This window comes from Anabrus simplex, chromosome 2 (genome assembly GCF_040414725.1).
Source record: "Anabrus simplex isolate iqAnaSimp1 chromosome 2, ASM4041472v1, whole genome shotgun sequence".
Lineage (NCBI taxonomy): Eukaryota > Metazoa > Arthropoda > Insecta > Orthoptera > Tettigoniidae > Anabrus > Anabrus simplex.
This window is the reverse complement of record NC_090266.1, coordinates 704610848-704628795: the sequence shown is the minus strand read 5'-3', so window position 1 is coordinate 704628795 and position 17948 is coordinate 704610848. Positions and strand designations below refer to the sequence as shown.

Genomic DNA, 17948 nt, shown 5'->3' with positions numbered 1-17948 from the left:
TCTGTTGGTGACAGTGTATTCACAACATATCTACATTCCATTTTAAAATATTTGCGTTGAAAAGGGTTCCTGATAAGTTTACATGAGTATGTTTATCTCCTAAATTTATCAACTTCCTGCGTGGATACTATTGTCCATTTTAAGAGTCAGCTGTGAGAAAGACTATTCAGTTTTTAAATATAGAACGTTACGCCTATGAAAAATATATATCTACTTATTTATCGTGTTCCGTCTCTGAATTACAGCGGTAAAAATGTTTTGCATATTACGATTTCACACGGTATATGTTGCGGTACCTCAAACATGTTTACAGTATGCACACAGTTCGTATTCACTTTATTTGAAATTTTACTGTTCTCTCAGAATTTCGTTGCACACGTATTTATCAGTATGGTAGTAAAATGCTAATTGTCATAAGTACACGCCTTTCTAGCTGCATACACAAGGTATAACACACTGAAATTACACAATTTGAGGGAGCTTCGCCGCCACATAACTATCTACCAACACGCCTTGTAAGACTAATTTCCTGTCAGTGTGCGAATACTTTTGTCCATTTTAAGATGTCAGCTGTGAGAAAGACTATTTAGTTTTTAAATATAGAACGTTACGCCCATGAAAAATATATATCTACTTATTTATATGATTCATTACCTTTATATCTGTGAAGATCTTTTATATTAGTTCTTAGAACTCGTAAAATAATTTGTTCTTGTTGTTACTTGTGATTGTACGAGTATTTATGTTCATGTCTGTAGTACATACACTGCTTATGTACACGTCACAGATCATGTTCCCACTGCCAACTAGGCAATAATTTCGTGTGGCTATTTCTTGCCGGGTGCAGCCCTTGTAAGGCAGACCCTCCGATGAGGGTGGGCGACTGCCAACAAAATGGCGGCTGTAATATTGTGTGATGTATGTTTGTCTCTTAAAATAGTGTTTGTGGCGGGTAATTAAAGGAGTTTGAAGCTTTCCTACGTTATAGTATTGTACATTTCGTAGTGACTATTGAAAGGAAAAATCACGTTCTGCTGGCTAACCTTAAAGTGTTGTGTAATTATATAATTTCTTATTCTCGTTTTGTGGTAGTGTAATTGTAGGTTATGTCACGGAATAAGCAAAAGCAAAAGAATAAGAACAAGAACAGCAGCATGATGGATACCCAGGGTCAGTTAAAGTGTCTCGAAGTGGACGAAACTAACATCCAAGTTGCTGAAAGTGGACTTGACAATCTAGAATCAACTGTTCGTGAAATACTGAGTACTTCTACGTTCTTCGATTGTATCCTTGAGCGACTAATCGATAAAGTAATTGACAGGCTTAAGGACAGCATCGACTTCAATACGAAGATTATTGAAGATCTTAGAAAGGTAGTGAATGAAAAAGATACAAAAATAAAAGAACTGCAACTAGAACTTGAAACTATGAAATCGAAATCTTGTGACGAGATTGATCAACTTAATCAATACTCACGACGTAATAACGTGGAAATTCATGGAATACCAGAACTACAAAGTGAAGATGTATATAAATTAGTCACGAATATTGGGTCAGAAGTTGGCTGTGTAATCAATAAAACAGACATTGACATTGCTCATAGAATTCCAACATCCAATAAATCTCTGCCTAGACCTATTGTGGTTAAGTTCGTGAATAGATGGAAGAAGCATGAACTTATGGTTGCAAAGAAAAATGTTAGGCAACTTTCATCCACTGCACTTAATATTAATGCCACTAACCATACTGTTTACATCAATGACCACCTAACAGCTAAATCTAAAGGTCATCTTAAGAGAGCTAAAGACCTTAGAGCGAAAGGCTTCAAGTATGTGTGGTCAAGGGATGGGAGAATTTTTGTAAGGAGAAATGATACTTCCAGCATTATACATATCAAAAACATAGATGATGTCTTAGCTCTCTCTTCCCCTTAGGACTTAGGTAGGCTATTTACTTGTAGACACATGAAAAATCAACATTATTTTTTATGGAAGGTTCTGAATTCCAACTAAGTGAACTACAGGAGCTTACTAACAAAGATGGAATTAGAATTCTGTACATCAACTCCCAAAGTATTCGTAATAAGTGGAGTAATTTACTTTATACAATACAGGAAGCACAATATCCGGAAATCATTGTAATTGTTGAAACATGGGTTTCCCCTGAGGAAGAAAAATATTTTAATCTAAATGGATATGATGGTCTCTTTTGCTCTAGATCACATAATAGGGGTGGTGGAATTGCCATTTATATAAAGGAACCATATAAGGCTAATGTATTATTATCTATTAACAGTAATGCCAGTTCATATAGTATATTATTAATCAAGATAAAAGGTTTTGTGAATGACATTCACTTAGTAGCAGTATATAACCCTCATACCAAATTTTCCAAAGATTTTCTAAAATGTTTAGAAGATATTTGGAATAAAAGTGGTAAAACATTTTGTATTACTGTTGGTGACTTTAATATAAATAAATTAGAAAATAGTCATATATCTACTGAGCTTCAGAATCTCTGTGGGTGTTATAATCAGAGTTCATGTAACACTGTCTTTCCTACTAGAATTTAATTGACAACTAGTACACTTATAGATCATTTTTACAAAAACATAGTCTGCAAATATAAAATATATAACATAATAAATGATCTGAGTGATCACAATTTATTAATCTTGGATATTAATATTACACCCAAAATGAATACACAAAGAAATTATGTAATTCAACCTACAAAATACCATGTCCCATCTATGGAAAAATACATGTCTCAAACGCCATTAACTATAAATGAAGAGGATAGCTCGGATATCATAACAAATAAATTAATGACATATTTTAAAGAAAGTACTGCTTTAGTTAAAACTGAAAGTCCTAATCTAAATAAGAAAGTTAGACCCTTTTGCCCATGGTTTACTTCAGAGCTGTTAAATTTAATCAAACAAAAAAATAAATTATATTATAAAATTAAAAGACAACAGATGAGATTTAGTATGGGATGTGGCTATGTTTCACAGCAGTTAATACAAGACTATAAAGACATACGTAACAGGGTTACTAGAATGAAAAGAGATCTAGAAAATAATTATTATATCAATAAGTTAAACAGCACAAATAATCAGTGGAAAGTTATTAATAATATTCTAACAACTAATAACAGTAACAATGAAGAAATACAACTGAAAGTAAATGATAAGTTGGTGACTGATTCTAGTCAAATTTCTACTATATTTAATAACTATTTCACTGATATGGGTCTGTCTTTAGCTAAGAAAATTCCTCAGTGTAAATACCCTCACCTTGAGCCTGGCCCATCTAATTCCTTATTTTTAACCCCTACTAATGAAAATGAAATTGAACAAATAATTAATAATCTTAAAAACAGTTGTAGTGTTGACTGTTTTGGTATTAGTAATATTCTTGTAAAGAGACTCTCCAAATTTATTATACCTCACATCACAAAATTAGTTAACAAATCTCTATCAGAGGGTAAAGTACCAGCCAAACTTAAAATCGCCAGAGTTGTACCAATCTATAAAGGCATGGATAAATTTGATGTAAGTAATTACAGACCAATCTCCGTACTACCTCCTTTATCTAAGATTTTAGAACAAGTGGTTAAAAAAAGATTATTAGATTTTTTGTTAAATAATAAATATTTTTATCAATTTCAGTATGGTTTCCTACCACACTCGAGTACCAGTAATGCTATTGAGGATATTATTATTAAACTACAACAAGCCTTAGACTCAGGTATGTTAGCAGCTGGTTTATTTATAGATCTTAAAAAGGCTTTTGACACAGTTGATCATAAAATTTTATTACATAAATTAGAAGCAGCAGGCATTAGAGGCATTGCATTGGATTGGTTTGTTGTTTACCTCTCTAATAGGGAGCAGTTTGTTACATGTAATAATAATCAGAGTAATGTGAAGGTGATCTCAATTGGTGTGCCTCAGGGATCTGTGCTTGGGCCTTTATTGTTTCTTATCTTCATTAATGATATTGGTCACCTTAAATTAAATGGAAGACTATCCATTTTTGCTGATGACACTAATATTTTTTATACAGGCTCTAGCAATCAGGAACTCGAACAAAATATGCAGCAGGATATTCGATTACTTGAAACATGGCTTAATTCCAACCGATTAACGATAAATCTAACAAAAACAAACTACATAAATTTTCACAAACCTTTATATGTATTAAATTTGGATAAAAATCTGCTTTTCTTCAATCAAAGAGTAATGAAAGTGCACAGTACTAAATTCTTAGGACTGATTATAGATGAAAATCTGTCGTGGAGTAATCACGTGGAGACTATCTGTAATAAAATTATCCCTGTGATTGGTATCCTCAGTAGATTGCGATATAAGTTTTCTCGTGGGTTGTTGAAGGGTATTTACTATGCTCTTATTGAAAGCCACATCTCTTATATGATACATGTCTGGGCATGCTGTAATAAAGAATTATTTGGAAAGGTAGAGGTCCTTAGGAAGAGAGCACTAAAAATAATTTTCAAACTGCCCATTCTGACACCGACTAAAGATCTGTATAAATATTGTAATATATTATCACTTCCAAACCTCCGCATAAAGGCTTCTATAATTATGATCTATAAAATTCAAAACAAATTAGTCCGCTCAAACACATCAGTAATTACCAATTCACAGATTCATAATTATGAAACAAGAATTATTTATAATATTCACTACAATCAGATTCATTCCACTAGTTATGGTCAAAACTCTCTTTGGCATTTTTCTATAACTATGTATAACTCGCTTCCAAAAAATATAAAAATGTTACCAACTTTATCTATCTTCAAAAGTAATTTAACTAAATACCTGAAGTAGTATGGTAATTATGGTTAGGAAGCTTTGTCCTATCTTATCTCTTATACCATGTTAAATTATATACTTACTGTATTTTATTTTGTAATCAGATTGTGAATATAGCTGCCATTGTCATTTATTTGTATTGCACCAAGAAGAGCCTTGGCTCAGGTGCCTATATTGAAATGAAATAAATAAAATAAAATAAATACATACATACATAAAATAGTAACGTGAAACATATTTTGTTATCAATAATTTCTGTGGCTAATTTGTAACGCGACAAGGAACATACCTACATTCCATTTTAAAATATTTGCGTTGAAAACGGTACTTTATGAGTTTACAGGAGTATGTTTACCCCCTAAATTTATCAACCCCCTGCGTGGAAACAATCCTGTGAAATCAATTCTTCAATATCGTGTTCCGTCACGGAATTACAGTGCTGAAAATGTTTTGCATATTACGATTTCACACGGTATAGAGTATGTCGCGGTACCTCAAGCATGTTTACAGTATGTACTGCAGGCCAATTTCTGAGACGCATAGTGACGCATAAACCCAGATCAGATTCGATATTTGTCCGATAGGAAGCACTTGTCGTGTTTAACAACACTTTTAAGGTAGGTGGAGAAGAGACGGCACGTGTATGACTGAGGTAAACAGAGCAAGAGTACCCATGTTTGCTGATGACCGCATTCGAATTGCGACTGCAAGAATGATGGCAATACGAGGAAGTTGCCGCCCGTATTGGAGTGAGTTATAGTGATATCTTCCAGAGTTTGGAAAAAGTTCAATGATCAACCAACGGTTACTGATAGACAGTGGGCATCAGTTGAAACACCCTGATATACAGAATGTAACAATAATGTAAGCTAAACTTTCACGACACTTTCCTCACAAGGAGGATGGGTATTTGTTGCTTTCAGAACGTCGTAGGTATATCTTAGTGAGTGTGTGAGATCAAACAGTGGGAAGTCGGCTGCACGACGAAGGACTGATATCAAAGAAGTCTGACCCAATAGCTCCTCTCAGAGCTCATCGTAAGATAGCTCTTCTGAGGTGGGCAACAAGAAAGAGTGGAGACTTACGCTCTTATCTGCAGCATGATAACTGAGAAGTGTCTGTTCAAAAGATGTTATTTCCGCTTCCAAAAAATAAAACAGCATTTTGTCCACATGCATTACAGCAGTTTAATGTTATCGATTGCATTGGGCAATTCAGGCCAGCAATATGTAATTCCTTAAAAGTTGTACCAAACACGATCATGGATACGTTCCACGCGCCTTTTATTTTACGTTTCTTGCGGTTTTCCCACCTTCTTAAAGTGGAAATAGTACGTTTTGAACGGACACTCTTAAATTAGAGTTTGAGACGATCCAGTGACAGCTGGAACGACCCCTTCCTGCTGGAGCGCCATCAGTAGCAAGGTATTTCCGTCACCGTCATGTTTTGGGGGTGGGCTCATGTTTAGTCGACGTACGCCTCGTTTTCCTAACCACGGTTAACGTAACTGATCTGGTGTACAGAGACAACATCCTTCAACCTGTGGTTATATGATTTGCTGCCACTGGGGATGAGGGTTTTACACTAGTGGATGTTAATAATCGTGCCCATCGAACTATAGTTGTAAATCCGTTCCTTGAGACGCATGGTGTGGTCAGCATATTCTGTGTACATAAAATGTATTGAACATGCATAGTGTGAAGTGAAGAGAGCAGTTGTCCACCGTCTTAATTGTCCTGCTAACATTCAACAACTGATTGAAACTGCAATCAAAGAGCGGGATAATCTGCCCCAAAACGCGTTGGATTATTTGTTCAAGCATGCTCCAAAGCCCAAGGTGGCTATACACGGTTTTGATCTGCCACACTATGAACTATAATTTTGTGTTCAAAATACCACATTACGAAGTTTGTCCTTTGTTGCGTTTCTGTTACTTTTGAATACCTGACTGCATGTTGTTTTTTATTAGTATATACTTCTCGTGACTAAGTACATACACATATAAAAATAAGGAGTAAAATAAACCAGAATAAGCAAACCATTTTTGAGCACATTATTTCAAGTTGAAATGTCAGATGAAGCACTCTAATATACAGGTTTGATAATGAGGTACCGTCAAACTTTCAGAACACATGCCTCACACGTAGAAAAAGAAAATATATTATATGGACATGGGTCCGGAAATGCTTTATTTACATGCTAGGCCTCATTTTATACCATTCTACACAGTACAGTAATAATGGCAAACACACAGGAACAGAACGTACAAGCAGTCCAAGTGAAACGTTTACTTACATGAACTGTTCAAAATGCCTTCCATTAGCTTTGAAATGCTGATAGTGTTGATGTGATGTTTAAGCATATGAGATACGGGAAGAGCGTGCGTAGTACTGCAGGAGTGGTAATCAATTACAATTCATGATGTTACTACTACTGCATCTCTATTCGACATTGGATAACATAGTTGATAAAATATGTTCAAAATCCCACTTTCACTCCTCTTAGAAGAGTTTCCGATGATTTTCCACTTTATCTCCAGACGAACGACGGGACGATACCTAATATTTGGTTGGGGGTGGGGTTAGTGGAAGTTTACAATGGCGGTGATAAGTGGTAATAACGGTGCAGCGTCGAGATTGTGTGCGGGCCTGCATTGAGCAAAACAATACTGCTGGCGATATTGTTGAGGCTCCTGACAAATAAGCTCCTTAGAAGAAGCTGGAAGCTAATTACCGGCGAGGAAACCGCCCAGAATGATCTGGCAGTGGAAACTAAGAGAAAGTCCCGCAGTCTTATATAAAGACCAAACCAGGCGAATAATCTTGGGTGAATCAGTCGCGAGTGAACGCATGCAGTTACGAGACGGTTGCGCGTCTGTGACGAGTCATTTCAGCGAGGAGTGAGCACGTCAGACAGTTACGTGAAATACAGTGCGACTTATTAGTTTTTCAACTGACTCAGGCCGTGTGGAGGACAGGAGTTCGACTCGCCGGAAGGCTATGTGTTCGAGTGTGTGTGTGAGTAAAACAAGCTGTAACGAGTGGAAAACTCGAACGCGCGCTATACGCTAGGACCGGGGAGGTGATGCATTGGGAGATCCGAGGTTCGAGTACAGGCATACAGGGCATTTACCTTGAGCGTGGCTTTTCCTCACGTTTCCCATATGTCCTTCACGTACATGCTAAACTAGTGCCATGCATTAGCGAACCCCAATAGTGCGGTCAGCCAGCCACTGTTCCCTAGATGTGGGTTCGTTGCCGGGTGAGAGTGGTGACATTTGAGAGTGTTTAAATATGACTAATTTGCATCGTTCAATGTCCGCACGTCAAGGATCTCTTGCTGGAGAAAATTCCAGTGTCCTTTTCTTAAATTCTGTGATAATTAACAAGACATTAAACAAGTAAAGTAAAGTCTAGAAAAAAGTTACGAACCAGTAAAAGATGTTTTCAAATTACGGACCCGATATAAAGCAGCTACAAAATATTTCTAACTAGTATCAAATACCTTTCGGTTAAAAACCTCTTTTACTTCTTGTTACTCCAATTATCAGAGTAGGTTACCTAATACTATACTTCAATACATCCGCCACTGTGCCCATTTCAATCACACAAAGTCTTGTAGCGGGCTGTCTACATGCAGCAAAGCGTTAAGCGAGAAGGTGGGTCACTGTGCCTTCGGCACTACCCCTTCACTCCTTCCCTCATTTTCAGTACTGGAGTGGTGCAGTATTGATTGTTTATGTCGGGACACCATTTATGTGCACGCGTGTACATTAACTGCGCAGTACATCATTTATGGGTTTGTGTGTTATTGTTCCTTAACGTAGTACAGTATTTCTTCCCATCCTACTTCGGCATGTTTACATAGCGGCTTATCTGTCCTGCGTTGCCTATAGGCAGTTGGAGCTGTACGAACCCACTCCTCGATCGTCATTAGACCAGGCGTTAAGTGCACCGACTATTCTTCTATCCCACACACAGAGTCATTCGAATGCAAATGTTTTACAACAATAACTGTTGTTCAAGCCTATGTAGAAGAAAAGAAGCTTGAGGGTGAAAAACGGAGGAAACCAACGAATTTTCCCACACTTTTGACGGAGGTAGTCCGCCTCTGTGGTGTAGTGGTTAGCGTGATTACCTGCCACCCCCGGAGGCCCGGATTCGATTCCCGGCTCTGCCACGAAATTTGAACCTTGGCACGAGGGCTGGAACGGCGTCACTCAGCCTCGGGAGGTCAACTGAGTAGAAGTGGGTTCGATTCCCACCTCAGCCATTCTGGAAGTGGTTTTCCGCAGTTTCCCACTTTCCTCCAGGCAAATGCCGAGATGGTACCTAACTTAAGGCCACGGCCGCTTCCTTCACTGTTCCTCGCCTATCCCTTCCAATCTTCCCATCCTCGCAAGGCCCCTGTTCAGCATAGCAGGTGAGGCCGCCTGGGCGAGGTACTGGTCATCCTCCCCAGTTGTATCCCTCGACCCAGAGTCCTGGAGGGTAAACAGATAATGAATAAGAATAAAGAATAAGGATAAGAATAAGAATAAGAAGAAGTAAATGGTGGTGTGTTTCACGTTCCTCATGTATGCATTCTGTCTTCAACAACTTGCCATAATAAGTATTGTAATTAAAATGACAGAATACGTCGGGTTAGTTTTTATTATGGTTAAATACGAGATTCGATTACGTGCAATCTTCAAAGGCGAGAATTCTCTATATCTCAAACTTTCGACAACTCAAAATAAAATTCAGCTTCCGCCGTGATTTGTTAGTTAAAACACATACCAAAGATCTAACGGTAACACAGATAAACAATTCGTTTCTACACACACATAAAAACGGTGTTAATTGCTGTTGAATAAGTGAAAGACATGAAACTAGCTTTTGGTTATTCTCTTCAAGCACAGCATAATATCAGGTATCATTCACACGCAATGAATTAGTGGGATCAGACTTGACTGTTCTCCTTCTACTGTAACACAGTTAATATTAGCTCGAAATCAGGCGTCGTCAGCCTAACGATGCTTACCTGCTAGATTTCCTGCAGTAATGGGCAGGGGCAGCAACACCATAGCACGGATTGAAAACTCTGAAGCAATCATAATTAACGGAAATCAATATAAATACTTAAAAAGTATCTTTCTAAATCTATCAATTAATTTACTTTGAAGAGCTCAGACTAGATTTAAAATAGTATAATAATAATAATAATAATAATAATAATAATAATAATAATAATAATAATAATAATAATAATAATAATAATAATACTTAATGGTGTGTAGATTGCGGACATCGTTCCTCTTTGCCAAATTCTAGGCAAGTTTTTCCTTTCTATTATGTCTTCTTCTTTTTTTACATATTGCTTTACGTCGCACCGACACGGATAGGTCTTATGGCGATGACGAGATAGAAAAGGCGTGGGAGTGGGAAAGAAGCATCCGTGGCCTTAGTTCAGGTACAGCCCCCCACCATTTGCCTGGCGTGAAAATGGAAAACCACGGAAAACCGTCTTCAGGGCTGCCGACAATGGGGTTCGAACTCATTATCTCCCGAATGCAAGCTCACGGCTGCGCGCCCCTAACCGCACGGCCAACTCGCCCGGTCTCTAAAAATGAGAAGTGCTTAAGATACTAGTATTTTATTATTCTGAACGAAATGAAGTACAGACTGTTCATATATAGTAAACTGTTAAAAGCATTCCGTGAACTGATTCTAACGAGCGTATACAGGGTGTATCTGAACTATAGCGACAAAATAAATCAGGGATGCTCTTCATGTTATGTAAATAACGATGACGCAATCAGATTGGCGGAGAAAACTTTCCTTTTCGAGAAAATAAGGCTACATTTTTATTTCCGGGCGCGCTATTCAAATCGACAAACTCGCCATATTTGCTGTGCCAGAACGCATGGGGGGATAATGCTTCGCGCGAATGCACAATTTTCTCGTTCGTTTAGCGCAGTCCCTTCCCTGCCCCAGTAGACTGTTCTGTCCAAATTGGCTAATAAGTTTGCGGTGAAAGTTGATGAGAATGGCTCCGCCTCGGTACACCAATGAAGAAATGGCTGATATGCACCTAGCCTATGGTGCAACAAATGGCAACGGGAGAGAAACCACACTGATTTATGGCGTACGAAACCCTAATCGCCGCCAACCTCTTCACTCAACCTTCGTGTGGCAGTAGTGCTCACACTTAAGATCGGTTTAGTGTCATTGGGCCGGCGTTGTTGGTGACTATTTACTTGGGCCGCATGTCCTTCCTCCTTGCCTGAACGGGGAGGAATGCTACCATTTCTTTGTAGAATCACTGCCTGGATTAATGGAAGATGTTCCTCTAGGTATTCGGAAGTGAATATGGCTGTGTCATAATGGCAGTCCAACGCATTTCACTCGCCGTGTTACTGTCACTGGTCACTGTTCGGGAAGATGGGTAAGTCGTGGTGTGCAAGTTAAATGGCCTCCGCGCTCGGCCGATTTAACTCTCATGGACTTTTGTTGTTACGTGAAGATCGAAGTGGAAGGGGAGGAGGTTTTGAACATTTACTGTTATCAAACAATTGTTTCCTTCGTTCAGTATTTCATTCCTTTTACAATGTTATGCATAAATGAATGCACGATGGTGTGGCGGCAGTGATGCATCTTCGCTCATGTTAAATAATAAAGAACGTTACTAGGGCCAACAGACGAGAGGAGAAACGATCTGGTGCATCGTGTGTCTTAATTACTGCGTGTTCTTGCACTGTGTGTGTGCAATTACGGCTGCTTTATGAACCAACTGTGGATATCGCCTGTAAGAGTCCGCGCGAGTCGAACGAAGAAACTCGTGCGTTCGCGCGAAGCATTATCTCACACTTCCCCTCCCCTCCCTTCCCTGGAGCACAGCAGTGGGCAGCATTATGCTCTCTGGCACAGCAAATATGGCGAATTTGTCGATTTGAATCGCGCGTCCGGAAGTAACAAAGTAAGCTCATTTTCTTCTTCTGTTTACCCTCCAGGGTCGGTTTTTCCCTCGAAATCAGCGAGGGATCCCACCTCTATCGCATCAAAGGCAGTGTCCTGGAGCTTCAGACTCTGGATCGGGGGATGACCAGTGCCAGGCGGACTCACCTCCTATGCTGAACAGCGGTCTTGTGGGGGGATGGGAAGATTGGAAGGGATAGACAAGGAAGAGGGAAGGAAGCGATCGTGGCCTTAAGTTAGGTACCATCCCGGCATTTGCCTGGAGAAGTGGGAAACCACGGAAAACCACTTCCAGGATGGCTGAGGTGGGAATCGAACCACCTCTACTCAGTTGACCTCCCATTGATCCCGTTCCAGCCCTCGTACCCCTTTTCAAATTTCGTGGCAGAGCCGGGAATCGAACCCGGACCTCCGGGGTAGCAGCTAATCACACTAGCCACTACACCACAGAGGCGGACAATCTCATTTTCTCGAAAATAAAAATTTTCTCCGCCAATTCCATTGCGCCATCGTTCTTTATAAAGCACGAACAGCATCTCTGATTTTTGTCGGTGTAATTTAGACGCACTTTGCATATATTTTTAATACATTTGAGTTGTTATAATAAATCCATATGAGGGCAACTAATCTAAAAACTGTACCGCTGACAGTACTGCATCGGACTTCAATTTATTTTTGAATAGGCGAAATTAGTTACGGGAACGAAAGCTTCGTTATGGCACCATCATCATCATGTCAAGCGTTCACCTATTATGTGCTTCTTCTCCAAATTTGCCTCCATCAGATACAGTCCTTCATTATCTCTATTTAGTCTCGATCAACTCCTGGTTCGCCCAGATCATGCTCAAGTTACGTTCTCTTTCTAGTTCTGGGTCTTCCCGGGATCACTTTCTTTCTGGAAATCATTCTACTATTGCCCTTTGTGGGATTATTACTTCGTGACCGGCAGAATCAGTCTGCTCGTAATTAGACACGTCTCTCCATCCTTTGTACAACCTTTGCTTCAAATCCCATTTTCTTCTACTAGTCCCATTACGTTATGCATTAAAGATATCAGGACTTTTGTGGCCACTCTTTTTGCCTATCATGTTTCAAAGCCATCGTGTTGTTTATGTTTATCTTAGTAATCTAGGACAGATATTTTATTTCTAAGGTGTTTCTGAGCAGGGTTTTAGTTCTAAAATATGAACCCTTGATGTTGAGATCATCTGCTGAATGTCTTCTAGATGACATCCAGGTCTTCACATAGATATGACAGTGAATGTAACTGCTAGAGTGAGGGTCCCGAAAGATTAATAAACATTAAGTCTGCTACATGTTTCACTTAAAAGGTAAGTTAACGGAATCTGCGACTTAAGACCGCGCATGCCATCGTTCACTATAGAGTGGAGCCTGACTGCACATGCTTCATTTAAGCTTCAGTCAAACAGAAAGCGAACTGTTCGCGCGGATGAAATAACCGCAGACCATCATGGAATGGGGTAGTCCAATATTTTTTAAAAATTTGCTTTACGTCGCACTGACACACATAGGTCTTATGGCGACGAGGGGATGGAAAATTGCTAAGAGTGGAAAGGAAGCGGCCGTGGCAGTAATTAAGGTACAGCTACAGCATTTGCCTTGTGTGAAAATGGGAAACCACGGAAAACCATCTTCAGGGCTGTCGACAGTGGGATTCGAACCAACTGTCTTCAGAATGCAAGCTGACAGTGGTAGTCCAACAGAATGCGGACTAGTCAGGGCGAACCAGTATGAAAAGCAGTCGCAACCAAGAGCACACCAACTTAATTCAATATCTTCTTTCTTGGTTGTAATGTCCAGCAGTTCCTCCGACGAATTACTTCTTCTGTTCGCTTTGAGTAAGCAAAACGAAAAATAATTGGGTGCATAAGATAAATAAAAACGAGATAAGTGTCGTGAATTGATTTAATTTGAAGACCGGTTTTCCCATGTTTTAGCTTTACAGAGTTATTTATTCAACTGACATACGCAACTAACTAAATAAATGCATACTTTCCACGTTTCCGCCTTCTTCGACATATCTTTGTAATCGGCGTGGCGTGTGTCGTAAAAGTGTTCGTGATCACGCACTAGATCAGTTAATTTGTCTTTGTCTTTTGGGGACAGCCCACGCGAATTGTGTAGAAAATTACAAGCGGAAGACTGCCCGCCGCGGACTCGATCGCACCGCCACGTCAGCTCGCGTTCTCTTTGACCCGAATGATGCATTATTACAAGAGAGTCCGACTCGTTGGCTCAATGGTCAGCGTACTGGTCTTCGGTTCAGAGGGTCCAGGGTTCGATTCCCGGCCGGGCCGGGAACTTTAATCGCTTCTGATTAATTCTTCTGGCTCAGGGACTGGGTGTTTGTGTCCGTCCTAACACTCTCCTCTTCATATTAAGACAACATATCACAGTACCAACCACCACAGAAAAACGCAATAGTGATTACATCTCTCCATATAGGATTGGCGTCAGGAAGGGCATCCGGCAGTAAAACAGGGCCGGACTCACATGTGTGACGCAGTTCGTGCTTGCGATCTGACCACGCAGATAGTTCGCTTTCTGCTTGACCGAACCTTTATTCTCTCCCAGGCAGTTCACTTCAACGTGATGCTCCATCAAACGCTGTATACAGTCGGCCCAAAAATATTTGCACACGTACACTTTTAGGGGCTGGTGGGAACAAAAAACCAGATATGTACTGTATGTCAGTAAACAACACACGTAATTGCTACATTGCAGAATATACATTACCAGGCAGTCCAAAGTACCTGCACATACCATCAAAATACAGCTTTACGAACATAAATGTCTCTCTTCTTCAGACCATGAAGTATTGGCATGCACTTGAAATTGATTAGCGTGTTGGTTTCCTTCGCGAAAATGCACAATAAAATAGCTAGTGTGCATTCCTTTTGCTTTGATAATAGCCTTTAAACGCCTAGGTATGCTGGTGATTACATTTCGAGTCACATCAGGGGTAATTTTTGACCATACCTCCATGTCCATGCGTTCCTAAATAAACTCAAAGATAATTTTTGGGGAAGATATCATTTTAAAGATCACAGTTGAGTTTTCTTTCCAGTCCTATTCCCCACGAATTAAAGTGCTGTTTTCCGTACGAACTCGTTGTCTGACTTGTTCGTCGAGATGAGCTCGCAGGTTCTCAATTGGGTTGAGATGGGACTGTGCGGTGGAGTAAACACCCTTCGAGGAGCGTTATACAGTAACTACTTCCAGGTTTTCAAGGCAGAATTTTTTGGATCGTTGTCTTTCTGGAAATAAAATACCCCATCCAGTCCTAATTTCTGCACACACTAGCGAGCACATTACCTCGCTACACGTTGATGTATTTCATATGATCCATTGTACTATGGATTACGCCGGACACATCCCCATACCATGACACCTCCACCGCCATGTTTGGCCGTGGGAAGCATGTGTCTGACTTGCAGTTCTGTGTTGGGCTTGTGCCGCACTTTCTTCCTTCCATCGGATTCGAACACGTTGAACTTCGATTCGTCCGCAAATATAACCTGTTCCAAAATTCGATCGGTTTACTGCTGTATTCCTTCGCAAACTGCAAATAACAAGCGTATTAAACCCATTCAAATCATTGCGTATAGTTTGAAGGTACACTCCCTTGTTGGACATTGAATATCCATAGCAATAGTTCCTGCATTTGTAAACGGTTCTCTCTGAGGGAGGCTGATGATTCGTCTACGCTCTCGGGTTGTAAGGACTTTCGGACATTCAGATCGACGCTTGTTTACTATTGTACTGGTCTCCTTGTATTTTATTAATGATGGTCCTTACTGCAGTGTAGCTAAATGAAAGTTCTGTTGATAGCTTTTCCCTTGTGAATGGAGCAACACTGCTCTATCACGGAACGACACTGCATGTTCCTTTGCCTTAGGACTCATTGTGGCAACTGGCGCATAATACCTCTGCAGACTAGCGAGTGGTCTGTCAAGAACATGCATTGTGTATCGCGTTAGAAAATGGCGTTGCTTGTACCTCACAAGCATCACTAATCCCAGATGCAGTTACCTGTGCCAATACCTTTTTGTATGCAGCAGAGACACATTTGATGTTGCAACAATGTATTTTGATAGTGTGGGCAGGTACTTTGGACAGCATGGCGCGTTATATTATGGAAGGTAGCACTTATATGCGGTGTATATGGAAAAAATATGCCTCGTATACCCACCAGCCAGGAATAAGCTGTTGTGCCAGTACATTTTGGGCCAACTGTACCTTTCGCCCTGACCAGCAAGCAATGGCCCTGCCTGCTACATCACAGATTCCCTGAATGGAGGTTAATAGCAGTCACAATCTCACATATTCAGTTGAAGGCTCGTTCAAAGTCTGCTTGGACACTTGAATAATGTTGACTGAGGACAAATGGGGAGGAGATAATCTGGATTTTCTCTTTATTTCTGTCTTCCTTGTCCTGTCGGTAAGCTATATTATTTTCTACGATTCTTGAATGTTAAGTTAATCACATAAATACTCGACACTTTCCTCTCCATACAATGCACGTAAGACTACCGGCCATTCACACGGATACAGCACATTTAGTGACAAGATTGTCCGGAACAGCAGAGACAAAATCTGAACCAATAAATAAGAGAAACTAAATATTTATCCACAGAAAATTTATAATTACCGGAACTACCAATATTCGAAAATCGCCCATTATTAAGTATGTACTTTCTCGTGTGCTTTTCTGAAGTCAATAAACAAAGCATCCACGTTTATGCCATCAGGTTTGAGTAATAATTAAAAATAAATAAACACGGTAAATAAATTGCCTAACGTGCTTAGCTGTGCAAAAAATTGTCTCCAGTGAGGCGAGTATCCATGGAATGTCCATGAGTTCCTAAATAAACTCAAAGATAATTTTTGGGGATGATATCATTTTAAAGATCACAGTCGAGTTTTCTTTCCAGTCCTATTCCCCACGAATTAATTGTAATGCACATACCGAAAATGACATCGCAGCAACACAAGTCTTTGCTCACACATGTACTGAGTACACAAAGCTAGTGAGTGATGATTACGATATCCCTCATCGTAAACAGGAAACAACATTATATAATTAAATGGATTCACATAGCATGCACTAAAGTTGAATTAGGGCAGCATTGTACAGTATGTTATAGAGAAAAGAGAGTTTATGGTCAATATCTTCAGGATGTCAGCTGATGAGATTCGAGAAACAGAAACTGAGGTTTCGTCCTCCTAGATACAATTCTGTAGCTGAAAATACGGAGTAAGTAAAAAAATAAGTTTATCTGTTTACAATTCGCTTTACGTCACACCGTCACAGACAGGTCTTATGGCGACAGCGGGACGGGAAAAGGCTAGGAGTGGGAAGGAAGTGGCCCTAGCCTTAATTAAGGTACAGCCCCGGGATTTGCCTAGTGTGGAAATGGGAAACCATGGAAAACCATCTTCAGGGCTGCCGACAGTGGGGTTCGAACCCACTGTCTCCCGAATGCAATTTGACAGCTACGTGACCCAACCCACGTAACCACTCGATCGGTATGATAAGCTTCATTCTTTACACAAAACATATTACATTATACATTTTATAAGTACAGATGTATAGCAAACCTCAGATACGACCCAAACAAGGAATCTGCGCTGATTTGTTAAAAGTTTTTCAACTGACTTTTTTGTAGCAAGACAACGCTGACCAAGATACTCTGGAGCTCAGCAAAAGTTGTTCCTTAATTGAGTTAATCTACCTTTTAAATGTTGAAAGAACGTGCTTTGAATGCGTATAGAAATAAAGTTTCTCTTTTCGAATAGAATATTAATCAATTACTTGAAGAACCTTTAAATTACTAGCTGGAAGAAACTTCCTGAATTAGCCTTCCCAGTCTATTACTAAATAAGAAATATTGTAAGGAATGTAAGCAATTAAAAGATATGATGTTGCCATTGATGCTTTCGCGCCCCGTACTTATAGACATGATATAGGCCTTTTTAGAAGCCTTTCTCGAGGACAGTCGAGATTTTCTTCTGATGACGCAGAGCATAGTTCTCTGCGAAACGTAAAGAATTTCACCTTATTTTCTTGACACGGCATAAGCCCAAAAGCCTGTATCATGTCTAAAAAAATGATAATAGTTCATTCTTAT

The 17948-nt window shown here is 39.6% G+C and overlaps 1 protein-coding gene across 1 annotated transcript in view; it reads right to left on the bottom strand.

The window, feature by feature from the left end:
• The window catches only part of LOC136863663 (rho guanine nucleotide exchange factor 11), a 673199-nt gene that overhangs the window by 229053 nt on the left and 426198 nt on the right, over positions 1 to 17948 (bottom strand). The window contains exon 5 of the mRNA XM_068226029.1: positions 9863 to 9922. Coding sequence (XP_068082130.1) covers positions 9863 to 9922 — 60 coding nt within the window. The remainder of the gene's footprint in view (positions 1 to 9862; positions 9923 to 17948) is intronic.